The sequence below is a fragment of the Argentina silus genome (assembly GCF_951799395.1).
Source record: "Argentina silus genome assembly, chromosome: 3".
NCBI lineage: Eukaryota > Metazoa > Chordata > Actinopteri > Argentiniformes > Argentinidae > Argentina > Argentina silus.
The window spans coordinates 4,494,895-4,517,882 of NC_139657.1; the positions used below are offsets into that span (position 1 = coordinate 4,494,895).

Below are 22,988 nucleotides of genomic sequence, written 5' to 3' on the forward strand. Positions count from 1 at the left end.
GTACATTGTCAGAATAGGCGACAGCTTAATCTGGATGAAGCATAATGCAAATTCCTAAGTCAGCAAATCAGGTTATTCTGAGCTCTGTATCCCCTCCCCAATACACCAAAACAGAGCTGTCCATGGTACTGAACTGTAATGTTGGTTGATTGATGGACCTGCAAAAGGAACCATTGAGACAGACGTTTGTGCTGTTATTGTGGATTCTGACTGATCTCCTGCAGGATTATTTGCTTTGAGCATTCGAGATAATCAGATGATAAACCATTACGCCAAACTTTTGCCGCAACTGCAGGGGTGTTATTAACTGAAACGGACACACGCGCATTCGCATTGAATAATATTCCGGGGGATATTCGGACCCCGTTTTTCTCGCACTCAGCACTCTGTTCCACCAAGCAGTGACGATTCTCATCCAATCTCTGACTGAATACCTTTCTTCGTCACATTGATCTGCTGTTTTTTAAAATTGCTTACCAGAATCTGGGAAACCACTTAGGCTAATTATAGGCGCACTAACGACCTTCATTTGAATGATTTCTCATTGAGACTGCACCACACTGATATCGTAGTCTTGATTGGTTTGCCATATCTCTCACATGCATGCATGGTCTGTGCATAGTGCACATCTTCATCATGTTAGGGACCAGAGATAAGAGGGTTGCGAGCTGAATATCTCTTTATATATTTGCCTCGCATCAAAATATCCAGACTTACCTGCATCGACTGAAAATGCGATCTTGCCTCCTTTTGAACGCTTGCTTTGTGTCCAGATAAGAGAGATTGCTTTAAAAACCCCGGAATCTGGTGAATTTCGAAGAAAAGACTGACAGCCCTGGAACGTGTGTAAGAAATACCCGCACCTCTATTCTTCACTCCTCTCCGGACACTGCAACTACCCTAGGAAATGGTCTGGCCCATCTAATCCTCAATTCCATCAAAAGTGGGCATAATCGATATGTCTGTGAGAATGAGTATAGCACAAATGTTGGCCTAAACAATTAATAATCTGACTGGTGTTAGCCCTTATTATGTCAAGTAACATTCAATGAAATTTCCGCAGCTAAATTTCTTGTACATTATATGCATTGCAATTATTGTACATTTTGCAATTATTTATCTAATTTATTTATTTTATTTTAGGTGATTTTGTATTGTATTTATATTGATTTTGTATAGATTATCTGCACAATATGTATAATAAATGTTATTTACAATGTATCAATATCACCTTAGTGATATTCTTTAAAACGTTTGTCAGTGCATTTTTTTTATCCATCCTATTTCCAGGTCAACCTTTTAAACCTATCTAAAAAAATCCAGCAAGATCGATCCATTTGTCATCTATTGTTTTAGCCTGGAAGAGCGTAGACCTACATCCGTGTTCGATTGCTCCAGCCTTGAAAGCGCTCCATGATTCAACGTCATAACAAAAAGCGGCTCAGCATCCACTCTCTGCCTCATGACTTGACCTGGCAGCAAGAACTCAACCTAATGTAATTCATGATTATGTACAACCAGTATGACAGTTTCTACCATTGCATGCAAAGGTAACGTTTGCTAGGTTCGTTGGGTTGTTGTTGGAGGAGGCACACTACATGGATGAAACCACTGCTCACTAACGCAGCCGCCGGATTTTTGCAATCCAGGTAAAAGTCCATGGTGGGAGTGGAGGATCTTGTATGAATGAATGACGATGGGAACTACGACATGTCCGGCATGGTATTCCCGTTATGTCATCAACAACGAACTTTAATCTTACTACATTAGGCTGATATGGATCTGCTTTAGCAAGTTAGACATGTGGCTGTTTTTCTGAACCAAAACGTGACAACAACAACAACAACAACAACAATAACACCATGGCTGAGAGAATGAACAGCAATAAAACCAAACAGAGAAGAAGCCTGTCTGTGACAAAGAGAAAAGGAGGTGTTAAAGATGGTAAGGGTGGCAGTACTGGTACAAGCCCCTGTATTACCTCGTTCTTCAACAATACCCCACCACCTAAACTGGCCTGTCCTCTGTGTGGCCAGCTCGTGCCCCGGTTCAGAATAAATGAACACATTGACTTGCAGTGTCAGAATTTTCAGAGGGAAAATGACAATGGTGCTGCTTCAGCCAGCAGCAGTGCTGTGTCCAACCTTGCATTGTCACCTTCCATGAATGCTAATAAGGTATTGGATCAAGACACCGCATCTTCTGAAAAGGAACTTAAGCAAGAGACCGAGACCAGTCCTTATTTTAAAAAGCAGGGCGCATCTCAACATGTAGCACAGGAGATGAGTAGTAAGACTGTGGTAAGGACCATTGATCTGGGGAGCCTGTCGTCAAAGCTGTCCAGAAGGGGTTTAAAGTATACTAGGTCCTTGGATATCCAGGACTCTACAGAGAAGGGTACAAGCTCTGAGGAGCTGAGCAGCTCACAGAAGGAAAACCACCTCCCTCAGGTATCACATGACGAGGACACATGCTTAGCTCTTGAGCCAACAAGTGCCATTGAAGTGGAGGTTGTGTCAGTGAACTGTCCTTTGATAGAGGTTAAAGAAGAACCTGAACATGGAGACACCAAATCAGAGACTCCCCCTGCAGTGGTTTCTCCAGCTCCTCCATCATCTGCCCCTTCCAGACTAACGAAGAGGAAGAAAAAAGAAACCCCCAGAGGCCATGCTAAAACACAGATGACCTCTGCCCTCAGTAAGAAAGGTAAATATGAGGAAAACAGTGGAGTCCCGAATGAGGCTCTCTCGAGCAAACTCAAAATGGTAACAGCTGATGATAGCCAACACAGAACCGAAGACCATTCAGCTGGTCCCTGTGACACTTCATTGAAGAGCGGTACAGAGGTTTCTGACAAGGCTTATGTCAGAAGCGCCACAGTGATGGGCAGTAACGAGCTGACAGAGCCTGGTGCAGACAACACTGATACAGGAGCAGGGAACACAGACCCGCCACGGTTACCCTACTACCTCCGCAACTTCCTGACTGTTCTGCGGATGGTGCTGGAGAATGAAGACGACAGGATGCTGTTCAACCAGGATGACCTGTCAGCCATACATACTTTTGAGAGGCTGTCTGGTACGTTGTGTTAAAATATGCCTCCCAAGCTTATTGTGCATACTGTATTTGTCGTCAGTGTTTTTGCTCATTATTACGTGCTTTTCCTCTTCCGTAGTCACCGGGCAGAAGCTGTACGTAAGACTGTTCCAGAGGAAACTAAAATGGCTCCAAGTGAGCAAATTGGACTATGCTGAGATCAGCACAGACATGAGCCCTGTTGCTGAAGAGCTGGTTGAAGGTGGCTTTCTACAAACAAGTGAGTGTATTGCCATTGTATTTTATCCACATTTAGAAGTAACTTTCAATCATTCTTTAGATCACCCTCACCCCCCCAACTATGTGTCTGTTTTACAGACAGTGATCTCCAGGAGCTGGGGGAGGTCCTGGACCTGCTGCCCGCCCCAGAGCTCAGAGGCCTGGCTAAGACCTTCCACCTCGGTGGCCCAGGGACCCAGAAACAACAACTAGTGGATGAGCTTCTTCATCTGAGCAGACAGAGGTCTCTCTTCGCTCTGGCCCCGGGTCAGAACAGAGGTGCCGTCATCCTCAAAAGGTGATAGGAACAGGAGAGAGGAATGTCACTGTGATGTCACAGTCCAGATGCAGATCCACGGCAAACGCTAAAACCCAGGAGTCTGTTTACTTCCGTCTCTCCTCTCCCGTTCGTGCAGGGCGAAGCAGCTGTGCGGTTCCTGTGTGCGCCTGTGTCGTGGCCCGCGAGCTGTTTTCTCTCGTGTCCTCCTCCTCTTCTCTCTGGCAGACTCTCTGGAGGAGGAGGAGACGGCTGCCAACGGGCAGGGCCTGCTCTACACCGTCTTGCTGGTAAACTCTGGCCGCCTGGCCTTCCCTGCCTACGCTGAGCAGCGCAGCGCCAAGCTATTCCTGGACAGAGAAGACCTCATCAGGTCAGTGCTGCTTGGAGATTGACGATTAAGTGTAATTCAGTGTAGTTTACAGTTAAAACAGTGGGGTTTTTTCGCTAGCACAGGAGGATGCTCATTTTCTTTATCATGAAGAGGATTCATTCAAACACACTGGCCATCTATACACCTTCCATCTGTGAAGGAAATTTACTAATGTATCCTTAGTTGACCTTAATATCTGTGAGAAAAGAAGAAAAACAACTCCTATTCTGTTAATGTGAGAAACAAGCATGTTCCTATCTGAACTCGCCACACACAGATGTGAATCCACAAGTTTTCAAGGCCGTACTCCCTGTTCTCTGTACCAGATGTATTAATGCTTTGTATGCACTTTCCTTATCTGGTTTGTATTAATATCTCTGTGTTTGTGCTGCTGTTGGTCAGCCAGGCAGCCTACAGTGCTACTCTGATCCATACTGCAGTATGACTTATTCTGTATTTGTGTTCGCTGTTTGATTAACAATAAACAACATATAGACAGTTGTCTGTTTCTCTCCAAGAATTTATTAAACTCGATTTGATTTCCACCACACCATCATGTTAGGTATGAAGCAGCCATGCGAGCCCTGCAGGAGGTGATCGCAGCCATGCAGGCAGGACACTGGGAGGACGCCCTGGGGCTTTACACCACTGCCAAGTCTGCCTGGCAGGAGCTGAGGAAGACTTATGACCTCAGGTGAGGACCACAAGCATCCTTGTCTTACATGGCTGTTTATCTCTGTGTTGTTCATTCTCACAATGATTTTGGCAGATGGTGTCACGTGAATGCAGTAATGTCATATTGTGTGTGTGTGTGTGTGTGTGTGTGTGTGTGTGTGTGTGTGTGTGTGTGTGTGTGTGTGTGTGTGTGTGTGTGTGTGTCTGTGTCTGTGTCTGTGTCTGTGTCTGTGTCTGTGTCTGTGTCTGTGTCTATGTCTATGTCTTTGTGCGTAGTCACCAGGAGGAGCTGCCCGTGTTCCTGCGTTGCTTCTCTACAGGATGGGCGTACACACGAATCCTGTCCAGGGGCGTGGAGATCCTACAGAGGCTCCGTCGCTACGAGGTCGGCAGAGCCAATCACATCACACACACCTGATGAATATATAAATACACACAAACACATCAGAGACAGGATGGGTAGCGTTTCCATTTTTAGTTTGTAACGTGAGTAAAGAAACTATCTGCACACCTGATATTGTCACTGCAGGTGCAACTGGAGCAGAGAAAATTGTAAAGAAAAACTCCATGCAAGACTGCTTACTTGCAGAAATCGCTGCGTTTAATGATCACTCGCGTTTCGGTCAAGAGACCTTCTTCAGAGTGTGCATTTCTAATGTGAGGAAACGTAACGCCTCTGTTGGTCGTTTGTATTACAGGAGGCAGTGGAGGAGCTGCGGTCCTTACTGTCCCAGTCCGTGTATTGTCCGGACAGCAGGGGGCGCTGGTGGGACAGGCTAGCACTCAACCTACAGCAGCATCTCAAACAACCGCAGCAGGTCTGAGTCACGCTCTGCCGCTAACATGAATCAGTGTCCAAGTTTATGTCTTAGTGCTATTTGATTCATTCTATAATGAAGATAGTATGCACTGTATGGCATTATATCGAGGTGCGTTAACTCTCTCTCGTTCTCTGTCCTGTGGATCTCCTCCCTCCATGCCAGGCTATTGAGGCTATCAGCGATGGGCTGTCAGACCCACTGGTGCGGACCGGCCACCAACTGTCCCTCCACCAGAGAGCTGTCAGAATGAAAGAGTCCCCCAGCTACAAGAAGTACCGCCTGTTGCTTAGCGACCTGCCCACCATCCATGTTAAGGATGCCACTCATGTGAGTCTGGCTGAAATGTCACACAACAGCTTTTTTTTACATTTTCAGCACTTAAAAATCTGTGTGTCTGTGTGTGTGTCTGTGTGTGTGTCTGTGTGTGTGTCTGTGTGTGTGTCTGTGTGTGTGTCTGTGTCTGTGTCTGTGTCTGTGTCTGTGTGTGTAAAAAAAAAGGTGATATCTAGCGGTGTGTTGTTGTGTGTCCAGGTGACTATCCGAGGGCAGCTATTCCCTCATGAGGGAGGAATGGGGAAGAATGTGTTCCTCATGCCGGCTGATGGAGAGGGGGGAGAGAGCGGTGACTCCACTGTTATGTGCTCTGTTGAAGAGCTGTCACTAGCTCACTACCGCCGCCAAGGCTTTGATCAAGGTGTGAGCTCCTTTACTTCTCCTGTTTGTATGTAACTTAACTTAGTAGCTACTGCTTGTTATAATAATAGATAATAATAATAATATAATAAAAATATAATATATGCCATTTAGCTGACGCTTTCATCCAAAGCGACTTACATTGCAGTGAGTGTATACATTTTTCAGTATATATGGTCCCAGTGGGAATCATATATTTATTTTGATTCCCGCATATATTTATAGTTATCAATGTGGTTGGCTGTAATAACGCTTATAGATAAAAATGTGTCTATTAAACTTTTCTGATTTATTAACAGGGATTCATGGAGAGGGCTCCACATTCAGCACTCTGCTTGGCCTTCTGTTATGGGACATCATTTTCATGGAGGGGATTCCAGACGTGTTCCGAAATCCCTACCAGGTACGAGCACTCCAGGACAAACCTGCATGTTGTAGTAGGATATCCATACAGGAATGTCACATCTCGGGCGCTCGGTGGCGTAGCACACTAAGGCGCATACCATATCATCGCAAGGTCCCTGGTTCGATTCCGGCCATCGACATATCCTGCATGTCATCCCTCCTCTCTCTCACCCATCCTTCCTGTCAATCGCTACTGTCTCTATCCCAATAAAGCAGAAATGCCGTAAAAAATGTCACACAAGGAATGTCACATCTCACCCCAGGACAAACCTGCTTGTTATACTAGGATATCCATGCAGGATATGAGAGGTAGCTTGTAATAAGCATTTCATCACAGCTGTATCCTGATTAACTAAACGTTGATTTGATTTGAACCTGGTTCTTTTTGCCTCCTACAGCCCTACCCTCTGGACCTCTTCACTGACTGTTTCTACGAGAACCGCAGGGAGGCGATAGAGACGCGTGTGCAGGTGGTCAGTGAGGCGTCCGTGGAGACGCTGAACAGCCTGTTGGCTGACACCTGGACCTCACAGGAGGGCAGAGAGTGTACGCTGATCAACTGGGAGCTCTTTTCCTCTCTGCAACAGGCACAGGTATATACTGTACTATACAGGTATATACTGTACTATACAGGTATATACTGTACTATACAGGTATGTACTGTACTATACAGGTATATACTGTACTATTACAGGTATATACTGTACTATCCAGGTATATACTGTACTATACAGTGAGCTTCTCTGATGCTTTTAACAGCCATTTGGGTGCTTTGTAGGTCCCTACAATCTTTGTTATTCTTGAGGTAGTTCAGATTGTCATTATGTGGGATGTGGTATTCCCTCTTCTGTCATGTAATAACACGGTAATAGCATAGTAATTATGTGATGGTGATGTAAGTAGTGCAAGCCAAGGTGTCTTGTTTTTGGGCAGAGTCTGGTGTCTTGTCTGGGTGGAGCCTTCTTAGGAGGAATGATCACACGGATGGCGAGGGATTACCGCCACTGTCGGGCGGGACTGCCTGACTTGGCGGTGTGGAACACCTCCAACAACCACTGCAAGGTGAGCTCACAGGAACAAATTGGCCCGAAGAATCGCTCTGATTGATTTTAAGTTAAAAAGACAATGCGTTTATCAATCCTTTTATACTGTAGCGGTATTGAGACATTTCATCAGAGCATTGTGATCAACCATGGATGCCATTAACCCACCCACTACTTTGATCAATAGCTCCATACTGTACACCAGAGGGTTTTATACAGTCCGATGATATTGGATATACAGTGTATCATTCTTGTTTAATAACTTGTTCCCACAACATAACATTGCTCCCATAACATCAGAGGTTTGGTTGTTTCAGCTGGTGGAGGTGAAGGGGCCGAGCGACCGGCTCTCCCAGAAGCAGCAGATCTGGCTAGATGAGCTTCAGAGACTGGGGGCAGACGTGGAGGTGTGTCACGTGACAGCCATCGGAGCCAGGGGGGCTCGTTTGGAGTAAGAGACATCTGACTGACAGACAGCCGCCTCTGAACCCACACACTGAGCTCTCTTACCCGTTGCTGAGCTACTTTCCCAGCGCCACATGACCCAAAATGATTGAGACTCACTCTGTTTGGTTTGACTGGTCTGCTGAACAGATATCAGTCCTGAGTAAATAGAATGTTGAATGACATGATAATGCCAACAATGTACTGAATTTTTCACCTGCTGTATAAAATGTCAAATAAAAATATATGTAATATATGTAAACTGCATTGTAGCATGTTTTATTATAAAATAAAAGCAAAAACAAAGAATGTGGTTGGTGAATATCATCTTGCTAAATTGGCAAATAATCACAACACAAGACCTGTTATGTTATGGGTAATGAAATATGAAATAAATGTGAACTTGAATTGTCATTGTCTGAACTGTACTTTGGTGGTAGTCTGTCTGAAGGTCTGCAGTTAGTTCTTGTCCCAACAGTGGAACATGTTTGTCTTGTTCAAAGCAAGTCCGGAATTCTTGACCGTTCTGTGGGTAGACCAGGCCCTGGAGTCTGGACATTATGTACTTGCATTATACATACTAATACAGCACTGAGCATGTCGATGGGGGAAGGGAAAGGGATGTCAAGCCTTGTCCTGCGTCTGACGTCAGGGCGTCGAAGAGCAGGGGGGGAGGCGATGAGAGGAAGCTGCAATAAACACAGGGCGTCTGCGCCTAAGTAGGACAATAAAGTGATCACGGTATCAATGCTCTAACAATGGATTTATCCGATATGCTTCTCATACAATGTGTTTGTTTCGTTTGCATACTAAATTACACCCAAGGTGAGTGAGAACGATTATTTTTGATCCTTCACAAAAAAGTGATGACTAGTTACATACACGAAGGAACAGGGGAAGCAGAAAGATAGCGCGACCAAATCGCTAGCAGGCTAACACATAGCGGACCAGGGCCTGGTTGTTGTTATGAAAAAGATCTCATCCTTTTTGCCAGATTAGACCCAACCACATAGCATAGCGAGCTAGTACATATGTGTGCGATTTTATTTTTTAGTAGCTTGATGAAGTCTGGTTTTCTATGCGTACGCGACTGTTCGCACCGTTTCCGTCGGTTCTGATGTGATGCGAACAGCCCGAAGAGCCATTGCATTGTTATGAAAAGATGGGGAGAGAGCGATTGTGTTTTCTTTGGGCAGTCACGCACAAGCAACGAGCTGCTTGTTAGTACTAAACGTCCGATTTAAGCCATCTTATTTTTTGTAACAACATCCCGTGCTGTCCTCTCATGTTGTTATTGCACCAAGTTAATTCATTTGCAATGGTTGCCTTACTTTCACTCTACAGCTAACTAGCTATTCAGTTGCATTGTAGCAACAACAATTAGCTTGCCATCTTGATTTACAATGATAAGATAGCTAGCTACTCTGCTCCTGTTTTTCCACGGGATTGGCAATTGATACAGTATCTGATGTTGAACAGTTGTTCTCAAATGGTGGTAGGGTCTCGATAGTGTCAACTAGATTGGATCTGTGTTAGCCGGCTAGCTATGTAACTTAGCCTGCTAGCTAGATTGCCTGTCATGCAGTACTTATTTGCATCAGACTGGAGTAACAATGTAACAAGATCTGATGACATCGTGTTGATGATCGTGTTTATGTTGTGTCGATGGATACTGTAGTACGATTGCTACAGTTATCTTGGCTGGCATTAGGACGAAGCAATCCATAGCAAGGCAACTCCCTGCATATCCAATGCCTGAGTTGTTGTTGTGAAGCTGTGTATGCTTTATATCCATTGCAGTGTCCTTACATCGCTGTTAAATATCCATGTATGTGTCGCTTTAAGTGTTTTACCGAATAGAGATACTGTCAGTGAAAAACTGAAGAGTGAAATGTCTAATGGATCCAGCTAATTAGCCTATAGGTATGAGGGTTCGTTTGAACACCGCTCCTGCATCTAGTTTGGTTGTTGTGTAAAAAATAAATAATAATCAGCATATAGTGTAATACACATTGTTTATAGTGTCATATAATCGTATTTCTCATAGCTATTATAACCTCAATGAAATATGTAGTGGTCAGATTTTAATATTTCATAAGGGAGGAAAAAAATAGCAGTATAGGCTTTAGCCCGAGTCTTTGGACATCAGCAGAAACAAATTATACAGCAGGCCTAGCTCATTACAGGCATAATCAGTTGAGAAATCAATTAGGAGTTTGAGATTCAGTTCAGGTACATTTTTGTTTTTTTTGTTTTTTTTGGAAGAGAGGTTGTTGTGATTGATTGTGACTCACCAGGCCAAGGTGTAGATGAATGCTCTCTCTCTCTATAGCCGATCTTCAACAAACACTTATGTCTGAATGTCAGTGTGTTGTTTGTCATTGTTGTAACAGTCAAAGGTCCCTTGTTTTGTTTGCAGGTCATTATGGGAACCCACTGAGCAAGTTCATCCGGCACTATGAAGGTCTGTCCTACGATACAGACCTCTTGCACAGCAAGCACCAGAGAGCCAAGAGGGCACTCTCCCATGAAGACCAGTTCCTTCATCTAGATTTCCATGCCCATGGAAGGTTTGTCCATTTCCTTTGTTATAATTCAAACTAAAGCAGGAACTTTGTTTTTGCAAAGCTCAAAGTGTATTCTCAATAACAAGGATTGTTGTTTTTATTGAAAAGATGTTTGTATTTCATCTTGGGACTGTTTTCAGAGTACATAATCACTAATATCCTGTACCTTTAAATGAGCCATGGTTATGTGGGAAAGCGATGTGTTGTCCCCGGGCTGAGGGACCCAGTGTGGACCATCTGGCTGGGTGTTTGGCGAGGACTAGCGCTCTTCCTGCCAGTGGCGGGGCCTGGTGCTCGGAGGCTCAGATGCTGCTTAATAGGGAAGGGAAGGAATAAGGGTTGTGCAAACAAACAAATGGAAGGAGAAAGTCTGCTTGTCTGAATAGCGGGAGTCCCTTAGCTTGCGGCCCTGGCTCAGAGGGCTAGGAGGAGAAGTTCATGGATGATGACTCGGGGAGCTATGCGATCTATCCAACTTTTGATTTATAGCTAGAAAAGTCCCTAATGTAACCTTACTAGAAGTTCTCTGTTCGTGGTTGCAGACACTTTCTCTGAGCCGTGGCCTGCACATCATATCAGTAATTTCAATTATTCAGCATGTAACTTCTTTGCTTCTCTGTTGACTATTGGAAAAACAGAAAAGGGGTATAGTTTTTTTTTTTTCTTTTTTAAGATGTCCTCATTTTTCTCTTGCGCATACATAGAGCAGAGAAACAAATCTGTTGAAATGTTTTATTTTCTGCTGAGACTGCCCTTGTTTTTATCCTCCTGTTTCTCTCTCATTTGCATTTTCTTCTCCCCTGAGTGCTGAAAAATATAGGCCTACATCCCTCTGTGGTGGTGCCAAGATCAGACCCACTCCCAAGCCTGTGGGCACTTGCTGAGTGTGACATGTTTATGACATAATGAAGGGTCATTAGAAAGAGGGCTCTGGACAAGACACACAGCCATTTTTTAAACCATTTTGGAACTTAGAATCTTAAGTGTGTATTTTCAGAATGGAATTGTCTTCCACTGTTTGGCTTTACACTGTTCCAGGACAGATAACAAATAACAAGACAGATAACAAATAACACTTCGGTTCCTATTGTAACCTGGCTGTGTGAGAATAGTTATTTGTTCCCTGGTCACATTGATCACGCATTTGCTCACACGTGGGACTGATGTGCTTGTGCTGAAAGTCTTTGTTTTTGTCTTTCAGAACCTTCAATCTGAGAATGAAGAGGGACTCCACCCTGTTCGCCCAGGACTTGAAGGTGGATATGGCAGGAGAAGAGGTTAATTATGACACCTCCCATATCTACACAGGACAGATCTATGGTGAGACCTGACGTTGACAAATGTTGACAAACTCAAATGTTTAAAAATTCTTTGTGCATCGTATGAGTTTTATATCTGTGTTTTTGTATTTGTTGTGGTAAATCCACAAACCGGACCTAAGAAAGGATTTCTAAGGTGGAATTGGGCTACTTATAAGGTAGAATTGGAGGGTGGAATTGGCCAATTTTTGAAGCATTAAGTGCCTTAGCATGTCAGTCCCCTGATAGCTGTAGCCTGTCTCTGTCTGTCCACAGGTGAGAAGGGCACAATGAGCCATGGCTCCGTCGTGGATGGCAAGTTTGAGGGCTTCATCCAGACCTACCAGGGCACCTACTACGTGGAGCCTTCTGAGAGATACCTGAATGACAAAGATGTGCCCTTTCACTCTGTCATCTACCACGAAGACGACATCAGTGAGTCCTCTCTCAACACACACACACAAAATACAAACTGTGTGTCTGTGTGTGTGTGTGCGTGCGTGTGTGTGTGTGTGTTCTTATGTGTGTAAGAGGAAAGGGGGAAACGACTGATGTTTTCATCTACAAGCTAAGAGGATAGAAACAGACTCAGCGGCGGTTGCCCCTAGGGAACCGAGACACTCGGGGCACTCATTAGCTGAGTAACAGAATCATTCTCTCAGGACAGCACAGCTCAATTAAGCAGTCTTTACACTGTTAGTATTGCTAGTGAGCACTTAGGCTTATGTAGCCATAATTCCCATTCACCTTGTGGAGAATTTTAGGTTTGCCAATGGCTTGGATTGAACTGGATGGAGCGATGGGAGAACGTGCTTGCAATTTCATTGGATGTCACATTCCAATAACCCCTGCCTGTAGAATGGTTGCTCGTTGTTATCTGCGTCGTAGTTTTTCGAACAGGTAGGATTATTTTGCAGAGAGTTGTTACCTAGCTTGCGACTTTGAAGAAAAAAGGAAGTCTCTACTTTCTGCAAAGGATTTTCCCCAGGCTTTCCAAACTGGGAAAGCCTGGTCTCAACAAGGTTAGTGAGCACTGAACAAACTGGGATATGTAGGTGTCCCATCTGCTACCCAGTATTCAAATGGGCATATGCTCTCCTCCATCCATCTGCACTGTAGACTAAGAGTAATGTACTCAACTTGATTTTTTTATTTACATTTATGGCATTTAGCAGACGCCTTTATCCAAAGCGACTTACAACAAATACATTCGTTTAAGTAAGCGAATCATCTATCCATCAGTCATCACAAGACAAAGTAATCAATGCTCACACCAGGGGCCATAGGCAGTCGTAATGCCAGAAGAAGGAATTTTTGCTTTTATTATTAACAGGAGAGACTTGTAGTGGGGGTGAAGAGGTCTTTAGGAGGGACCATTAAGATGTAGCCTGAAGAGATGGGTCTTCAATCTACGGCGGATCATGAATATGGATGGGCCGAGTGTACAGTCACATTGAGTGTGAGAGAGAAATATGGCTCGTTGTCCTGTCAAGTCAAAGCGAGAGCGAGACATAATGGCCAATACACACACACAGTTTTTGGGAAGGAAATTGTTTTTTCCACAGTAAGAGCACCTCCCCAGTGCATTTTCTATTCATAAGTCCCAGAAATAGAAAGCTCAAGAGGCAAAGTGGCTAACACTACCTGTGTCTCCTGCTTTCAGACTACCCACATAAGTACGGCCCAGAGGGAGGCTGTGCAGACCATTCGGTGTTCGAGAGGATGAAGAAGTACCAAGGGTCAGGCATTGAGGAGCCAGCAAAGGTGAATTCACACTACAACCCACACCTCTGCGATATCTAATGGATTGAATATAATGTGTTTGTTTTTTTTGCCATCGTGTCTGTTTTCCAGTGGCTGCGGATGTTTTTAAATCACCATTGCAGTCCAGTTATGTGTAGCGTTTTACAGCACCCGTGCTTGAAAGTACTTCATGATTTATTTAATCAACACGATCCTGAAGATACAGTGTATGATTTATTTAACCATCCATCCCTCACTCCTACGGTCAGGAGCTCCATGAAGAGGAAGCGGAGGGGGTGTCTAGTGACCCTGTCCTGCTGAGGAAGAGGAGGATGGCCCAAGTGGAGAAGAATACCTGCCAGCTCTTCATCCAGACTGACCACCTTTTCTTCAAGTACTACAAGACCAGGGAAGCTGTCATTGCACAGGTACTTTAACATGGGCACAAACACACACACACACAAACACACACACACATGTGTCAAAAGGCGTCAAAAATATAGATAAAACGCTGAATTGATTGAGGAACATTTTGCTTTCATGTCTTTGGCGATGAAATATAGTTACTCTATCATTACTGAACATATTTACTATACATATTTAAAAAACATGTTTTTAGGGCATTTCTGCTTTATTGGGATAAAGACAGTAGAGACTGACAGGAAGGATGACATGCAAGACGTGTCGAGGGTTGGAATTGAACCAGGAACCTTGAGATTATGTGGTATGCGCATTAGTGTGCTACGCCACGAAGCGCCCCACTAAATTTATATTTTAATTTGCCTTGAAATGTTTACGTAGAGGCACCGCCAAGTTCACAGCGTGGCGCAGCGCCACTCCTACATTCTTTGGGGAGAACCCCGGATCTGTCGAGGTGGGATAGTATGGGTCTTGTGAACAATGTCTAGAACTGTGAAACCCTCTCGGAACTTTGTTTTCTCATTCCAGAATGTGAATAGTGATTGATCTCAACTTGCTTTTCCAGATCTCAAGTCACGTCAAGGCAATCGATGCCATCTACCAAGGCACAGACTTCATGGGCATACGCAACATCAGCTTCATGGTGAAGAGGATCAGGGTGAGTTTATTGCCAGTGGTTCAAATCTTTGTTTGCCGGACACACAGGTTTCAGTGGTATTTAGTTTCATTGTCACTATCAGTGTCCTATTCCCTGACCTGCTGTGTTGTGTTGTGTTGTTGTCGTATCCTGTTCAGATCAACACCACTAATGATGAGAGGGACAGGACCAACCCGTTCCGCTTCGCCAACATCGGAGTGGAGAAGTTTCTGGAGCTGAACTCAGAGCAGAACCATGATGACTACTGCCTGGCCTACGTCTTCACCGACAGGGACTTTGATGACGGGGTCCTGGGCCTGGCCTGGGTCGGAGCTCCTGCAGGTACCAGCTTACACTTCTTCCTTTTCAGAGTTCTGCTTACACCGCGGTCTGAGGTGACAAGTTGTGTGATTAAGCGACAGATTTTCGACGACATCTTTGTGAAATTAGTTCCGTGACTCATTTGATAAGGTCTTGTATTTTGCAGATACACTGTATGATTAATGGCTATTGAATTTTTAGGAGAGCGACTTGTCTGTAACCCCGCTGTACCTTCACAGGGAGCTCGGGGGGAATCTGTGAGAAGAGCAAGTTGTACTCGGACGGTAAAAAGAAGTCCCTGAACACCGGCATTATCACGGTGCAGAACTACGCCTCCCATGTCCCACCCAAAGTCTCCCACATCACCTTTGCCCACGAAGTAGGGCACAACTTTGGCTCCCCGGTGAGTTAGTACAGCACTAATGGGAGCTATCACAGAGCTGCCAACATGCGTGAGAGAGAGAGGTTTCTGTAAGGCTATTGTGATTAGGCTTGTGTAAGGCTAGAGTGATTACACTAATCCTGACATAAGATGGCTTCTCTCTCCCTCCCTCCTTCCTTCCTTCCCTCCCTCCCTCCTTCCCTCCCCTCCCCTCCCCTCCCCTCCCCTCCCCTCCCTCAGCATGACTCAGGGCAGGAGTGCACCCCAGGAGAGTCTAAGAGCCAGGATAAGAAGGAGAAGGGCAACTACATCATGTACGCCAGGGCCACGTCGGGAGACAAGCTCAACAACAACAAGTTCTCCATCTGCAGCGTGCGCAACATCAGCCAGGTGCTGGAGAAGAAGAGGGGCAACTGCTTTGTTGGTAGGTTGTCACGCCGGCTTCACTGAAGCTGACTTAACCATCTTTTATCCATCTTATTGTCTTTTATCTTTTATCTGAAGTTGACTTAGACAAAAGATAGTTATCTTTTTGTCTTTTATCTGTCTTGACTGTCAACGCGAGGTGCACTGTCTCACAGAAAGAACCGTGTGTTCTCTACACTTGGTTTGCTTATGTTTGTTTAAAAGTATTAACGAGCGTGTGTGTGTGTGTGTGTGTTTGTGTTTGCCCACCCACTCGCTCATGCAGAGTCTGGCCAGCCCATCTGTGGTAACGGTCTGGTGGAGCCTGGAGAGGAGTGTGACTGTGGGTACAGCGATCAGTGCAGAGACCAGTGCTGCTACGATGCCAACCAACCGGATGTCAGGAAGTGCAAACTAAAGCCTAACAAAGTCTGCAGGTAAACACCCCCTGCGAAGCTGCCAGACCAAAACGCTATTACGTCACAGTTGGGTTTTCTTTCAGAAAAAGCTGATCTGGTACAGTACATGTTTCTGATGGAACTCCTCTGTTCCTCTCTCCCTCAGCCCTAGCCAGGGTCCTTGCTGCACTCCGGAGTGCACTTACAAGGGTCGTAATGAGAAGTGCAGGGAGGAGTCTGAGTGTGCTCACCAGGGCATGTGTAACCAAGGCACTGCCCAGTGCCCTACCTCTGAGCCCAAGGCCAACTTCACCGCCTGCCACGGGGAGACCCAAGTCTGCCTCAACGGGGTGAGTGTCTGTAGTGTAATATTATTATTATATATATAATAATATGCCATTTAGTTCCAAAGCGACTTACATTGCAGTATGTATGGACTCAGTATATATGGTCCCAACGGGAATCAAACCCACAACCTAAGCGTTGTTAGCGCCATGCTCTACCAACTGAGCCACAGAGGAGTGTCTGAAGTGTGAGCCTGAAAGTGTGTGTGCAGTTAACCTGTCTTAGACCTTTGCTGTGTGTTTGTTTGCTGACCTCTCTCTCTCTCGCTCTCTCTCTCGCTCTCTCTGTCTCTCTCTCTCGCTCTCTCTCTCTCTCTCTCTTTCTCTCTCTCTCTCTCTCTCTGTCTCTCTCTCTCTCTCTCTCTCTCTCTCGTTCAGGGCTGTTCTGGCTCCATCTGTGAGAAGTACGGGCTGGAGGTGTGCACCTGTGCCAGCGTGGAGGGCAAGGACGAGACGGAGCTGTGCCACGTGTGCTGCATGGAGAAAAGTGAGTCCCCCTTGTCCTCCCCGTCCTCCCTGTCCCTCTCTGATTTCTACTTCCACCAGCCTCCACTGATACCCAAGAGACACATCACAGCATACAACACACATCCTCTTTCCCTGGTTCCACTGGCCTTAACCTTATACACATATAGTATTTGGAGGAACGTATGATACGTTTTATATCCATGTCAGCCTCACTGATGGTGCGTCCCCCCTCCTTCACAGTGAACCCCAACACCTGCAGCAGCACGGGCTCCGAGAAGCTGGCTCGCTTCTTCAACAAGAAGGTGACCACGCTGCCTGCCGGCTCGCCCTGCAACGACTTCAGGGGCTACTGTGACGTGTTCATGAAGTGTCGCCTGGTGGATGCTGACGGGCCTCTGGCCAGGCTAAAGAAGGCTATCTTCAACCCCGAGCTCTATGAGAACATAGCGGAGTGGATAGTGGTACGTGGCTGATTAAGGACTCTTTTTCATGATGTTTTTTATTTTTTTGTATTTTTTATTTTTTTTGGAGTGGGGCAGTCCAGCACTCTGATTTATTTTGGAGACAGTAGAGAAACAGTCGACAGAGACAGGAGAGAAACAGTCGACAGAGACAGGAGAGAAACAGTCGACAGAGACAGTCGACAGAGACAGGAGAGAAACAGTCGACAGAGACAGGAGAGAAACAGTCGACAGAGACAGGAGAGAAACAGTCGACAGAGACAGGAGAGAAAGACAGGAAAGTGAGGAGGAGAGGGTGTGTCAGCAGGGCATGGGCCGGATTTGAACCCATGCCGGCATGGGCATATGTGTGCACTGTAGGCCATGATGCTAGACCACTGGGCCAACCCAGGCCACAATTAAGGACTCTGTTTGATGTACGTCAGGGGATGAATGGAATGGGATCAAGCGTGTGTGTTTGATACCATTCCACATTCCGTTCCATGAATTACAATGAGCCTGTCCACGTACATGTGCTATAATATAATAATAATAATAATATATGCCATTTAGCTGACTCTCTTATCCGAAGCGACTTGCATTGCAGTGAGTGCAAACATTTTTCAGTATATATGGTCCCAGTGGGAATCAAACCCACAACCCAAGCGTTGTTAGCGCCATGCTCTACCAACTGAGCCACAGAGGACCACATTCTACTTTTTGATTTATACGTACAATCCATGTTTGTCTTTTTTGGGTGCCCATGTGTTATGAATTGTTTCTTTCCTCATCCCTTGTTCTAGGCCCATTGGTGGGCAGTGCTCTTGATGGGCATCGCTCTGATCATGCTGATGGCCGGCTTCATAAAGATCTGCAGTGTGCACACCCCCAGCAGCAACCCCAAGCTCCCCCCACCTAAACCACTACCGGGTGAGTCACCGTCGGCGTCATCCCCAAACCCAACTCTCCCATACAGACCGTTGGAAAACAACAACAACACCACCACTGACTGCATACGATGCAGATCAGAAATGTGTGTGAGATGAGATGCCAGAAATGTGCTGGTTGAACTAACCAACCCTCTTCCTGGACAGGCACTCTGAAGCGGAGGAGAGCCCAGCAGGAGCGGCAGGCTAACTCCCAGGTGCAGCACCAGGCTCAGCACCCTCACTCCCACCAGCACGGTGGCGGCGGTGGCGGTGGCGGCGGCGGCGGCGGCGGTGGCCAGAGGCAGCAGCCCCAGCGACAGGCTCAGCAGCAGCCCCAGAGGCACCACCGCCAGCCCCGAGAGAGAGACAACTATCAGATGGGCCAGATGCGACGCTGAAACACCGGGCTTGCTTTCGATCGCCTTGGCTCCTGCTTGTGCCTACCGTGGGAAAAGAAAAAACGTCACTCCATCCAAAGAATAGCCTAAAACCAGTTGTTAATCATCATCATACCCTCCATCCACAGACAGACAGACAGACATGTGAAAATGAGAATCACACCGACCCTGGAGCCTTCAGAGCTGTTGGTGTCTTCTTCACCTCCATCCAGCCGGTGATGCGACTCTCTCTCTCTCTTTCTCTCTCTCTCTCTTCTCTCTCTCTCTCTCTCTCTTCTGTCTCTCTCTCTCTCTCTCTTCTGTCTCTCTCTCTCTCTCTCTTCTGTCTCTCTCTCTCTCTCTGTCTCTCTCTCTCTCTCTGTCTCTCTCTCTCTCTGTCTCTCTCTCTCCGTGGAGTGGACTCAGCCATTTCCAATGCAGTGCGGTCTGGCATCTTTTTCCCCCTTCCATGTTTTTTTTTCTCTTTCTTTTCAAAAAGGAGTGCCAAGGAGTAAAGGATTCATGTGTAGCTTTAGTACCTTCTGTGATGTGTTTTTTCTTTTTCGATTGCAAAGTCCTCTTGAGTGACACAAAGCCCGTGGCTGCTGGTGAATTGTCTGTGCTTTTCTTCTGCCATTCTAGCCAGGAAGGTGAGAGACACTCAGTTGGAGATTTGCTGCACTTTTGACGTGATGACACGTTTTTTCAAACGGCAAAAAGACAACAGGCTCTTCTCTCTCTCTCTCCTCTCTCTCCTCTCTCATGCAGACCACCCCTCTGCATGTTGACTGTACAGATTTAAGTGTATCATAAGTGAAAACAAACTATTTCTTCTACTGTAAATTGTATGATTCTTTACTGTTTTTGGTTAGTACTCTCAGGACTCAAAAACACACACAAATGAAGGTATCTGCGGAGGACGAGTTCTGTGGACGCTGAAGTTGGGGATTTGATGTCAATCGAGTTCTCCTTTACTGCAATCACCAGATCAAATGGGAATCTGAGGATCGTGTTAGGTAGCTAGATCTGGACATTGAACTCCAAGGTCACCATATCCCACTTCTGACCTTGAGGATGTTCGGACTCCTCCTCTTTCATCTGGTATTTTTTACTAACCTCATGTCCTGATCACATGACGTAACAGTTAGGGGTAGTAGGGTCAAGGGAAAGGAAAGGGAACCTCACCCAGTTTTACACACCTTTTAATTGTCCCGGTTTCTTTTTCTTATATGTTTGATGCTGAAGAATGAATAACCACTAACTTACTTTGCCTGTTACCGTAGGTCAGTTATGACGTTTGAGTAAGGGAAGGTGAAGGCAGGCTAGACTTACTTTAGAACAGAGAGTGTATTATTGTCACAGTGCTAGGTTTACGTGAGCGTGAGAACAACATTTGAAAATAATTCCAATAATGATGTTAAAAGGAAAAGAAGAAGAAAAAAAAAAAAAAGTGATTATATCATATTGTTATTTTTCAGATCATATTTTTCAGATCGTAAGTCCGTTTTTTGAACATTTTCAATTTAGGCATGCAGACACTTGAATTAAATGTGACTACCGTGGAAGGTCTGTTACACCATTCCTATGACAGCTGGTTGTATAGCTTGTCTTATAAAGAACAGAAAAGACAAGGATGAGTAATTTACTGCAATGGCATATTCAAACTATACACCAATAACTATGTCTCGGGAGGGTAGCATTTGGAACAAACAGTGTATTTCTTTTCCTACATGCCCATACATTGATCTCCTATCCATTAGAGGTGTGTGTCTGTAGGCCTGCTCTGCTACTCGACTGTTTCCCCTACAGAGCTGATGAGTGTAGGCCTCTACATTAGTTTACATGAGGGTGCCATAAATGTCTTAGCACAAGTGGTCATTTACAAACCATTTACGAGTCTTATCATGCAGGAAGGGCCTGCAAGGTTTCTTAAAGCCATGCACTCGACTAGTTTGAATGGACAGAGTCTCAGGTTTGGACGGGAGGTGGGACTGTGGTAGTCGGACTGTGGTAGCGGGACTGTTTGACCTCAGGTGCTTTCCTCCTCCACCTCTCCTACGAAGCAAGTAGATTTGATCTGATTTAGAAAATCAGATCGTGTGGATTTAATGGCTATGAAAGTCCACTTGCTTTCCCAACACCTGTCATGGCCGCCATGCGCGCGCACACATACATACATACATACATACACACAGACACACACATACACACACACACACACATGGGCTCTGTAGGGGACCTAGGGCGCTTGTCTGTCTCACATTGAAACCTTCATTCACAATGCTGAAGAACTGGGAGATTGGTGGTCGCTAAAGTCATCATGGATATTTTCTGTAGTAAATACAGCGGTTGTAAAGTCATGTTACAGGACAGCATACACGATGCTAGTCCAGACTATGTCCGTGTAAACTTGTACAGTAATTGGAGAACTTGCGGTTCATTTGAAGATAAACATGACATTTTGATACGTCTGTTCTTTTTTTTGTATTCTAATTCCAGAGAAAAAATTGTTCAGAGATGTTCATACAACACAAAAAAACCTCCCTCTCTTCTAAGTTATTTATGTTCTTATATGTGCTAGTTGAAATGGGGTTTGTTTATGATGCTTGTTTTTTTTTCTCCACCACCATCAATGGTTAAAACAGTTCAGTGTGATGGACTTAATGTTTCATTCTCATTTTTGTCTTCGTTATCCTGTGGCATGGTTTGGGTTAGAAGAGTTGAAGAGTAATGCCTGTAAATTTATTTTAATTTTAATTTTGTAGTCTTGGTAAAGGTTTTTAGATAAACGTGCACTGAAATGTCCAAATTGAGTTGAAATGTTGTAGGTGATGTAAGCCGAAAGAACACAAGATTAAAAAGTAATACTACTGTCTGATTTTAATGTTCACTGTGTTTTATACAGTATCTCAAATTTTTGTTCACTTTGAACATTTTTACTAAAAAAACAAAACAAAAATGTATTGTGCAAAGAGATGTAATTTTTGGAGTACTTGAAATGCATTAATTAAAAGACTCGTTCAAAATAAACTGGACCGTGGTTCACTATTTTTGTTTGCTTGTGTGTTTGTGAAATGTTTTCAGCGTTGGTAAATAATTCTGGATACAGATGAGGTCAGATGAGGTCAGATGAGGTCTCTTGCCAGCAGGAGAGTCAGAGCAGACTTTCTTTGACATTTAAAGTACATTTAAGTCATTTAGCAGATGCGTTTATCCGAAGTGACTTAAAATAAGTACATTTGTCTAAAGTAAGTGAATCAACTGTAGTATACTATAATATCAGTCATCATGAGTAAAACCTTTGCTAAGAACAAGTACCATAAGGCAGTCACAGTGCTAGAGAAAGGAAGAAAACAAGTCGTTTTTTTTTCTCTCCAAAAGTCCAGGTAAGGCAATGTAGCTTTCCCCTGTTGTCATCTATGTTCTCCGAGGATCCTCCCAGACCCTGTCTGAACGCACACCTGTCTGAACACACACTGAAAGATAGGGACGGGGGTGCTTCTCCCTGGTGCTGTTGACTGAATAGTTGAATGGTTCTTATGAATCTAACAGGAGCAATGGGAGTGTATTCACACCAGAGGGAGCTGCGTGCTTCTGACACGGCCTCATTAGAACAGCTGGTGAGGAGTTGGAACTCTGGCCCCATCTGCCTGCTGTCCCAGAGAGCAGCCCCCTCCCAGGGAGAATTAAGACCACCGAGTCCCCAATGCTCGGAAGCAGGAGGGGGCTCCCGCTGTTGAGGCTCAATGATTCAGTGAACATGTTGATTCAGCTATAAATTCATTCGTTTTCTATTAGGGTATTTATTTGTTCGTAGGGTGTGAGCTCAAGCAACACAAATATACACTGCATTCGGAAAGTATTCAGACGCCTTCACGTTTCCCACATTTTGTTATGTTACAGTCTTGGATTAAATTATTAAAAATGGATTGAATTATTTTTTCCCCTCATCTATCTACACACAATACCCCATAATGACAAAGCGAAAACAGGTTTTTAGAAATGTTTGCTAATTTATTAAAAATAAAAAACTGAAATATCACATTTACATAAGTATTCAGACCCTTTACTCAGTACTTTGTTGAAGCACCTTTGGCAGCGATTACAGCCTCAAGTCTTCTTGGGTATGACGCTACAAGCTTGGCACACCTGTATTGAATCCATTTTAGAATAAGACTGTGGATAACAAAATGTGGAAAACGTTAAGGGGTCT

At 44.8% G+C, this 22,988-nt stretch overlaps 2 protein-coding genes across 2 annotated transcripts; both read left to right on the plus strand.

Moving 5' to 3' along the window:
- The first annotated feature begins 1,487 nt into the window (after nt 1-1,487).
- On the plus strand, nt 1,488-8,338 carry fan1 (FANCD2 and FANCI associated nuclease 1). Its single transcript, XM_083667259.1, has 13 exons — nt 1,488-3,078; nt 3,176-3,316; nt 3,415-3,613; nt 3,732-3,965; nt 4,528-4,659; nt 4,917-5,025; nt 5,339-5,458; nt 5,624-5,788; nt 5,993-6,155; nt 6,454-6,557; nt 6,958-7,152; nt 7,493-7,621; nt 7,920-8,338. Exons 1-13 carry the CDS (start codon nt 1,863-1,865, stop codon nt 8,055-8,057), a joined length of 3,045 nt encoding a protein of 1,014 aa, XP_083523385.1. The 5' UTR covers nt 1,488-1,862; the 3' UTR covers nt 8,058-8,338.
- Nucleotides 8,339-8,731: 393 nt separating this feature from the next.
- Nucleotides 8,732-21,823, plus strand: LOC310801543 (disintegrin and metalloproteinase domain-containing protein 10-like). The gene is made up of 16 exons (XM_083665612.1): nt 8,732-8,871; nt 10,466-10,616; nt 11,815-11,933; nt 12,188-12,346; nt 13,575-13,675; nt 13,924-14,082; nt 14,640-14,732; nt 14,870-15,053; nt 15,272-15,435; nt 15,655-15,838; nt 16,106-16,256; nt 16,384-16,567; nt 16,940-17,048; nt 17,270-17,490; nt 18,273-18,399; nt 18,564-21,823. The coding sequence occupies exons 1-16, from the start codon at nt 8,805-8,807 to the stop codon at nt 18,794-18,796; spliced, it is 2,406 nt and encodes an 801-aa protein (XP_083521738.1). The 5' UTR covers nt 8,732-8,804; the 3' UTR covers nt 18,797-21,823.
- The last annotated feature ends 1,165 nt before the right edge of the window (nt 21,824-22,988 follow it).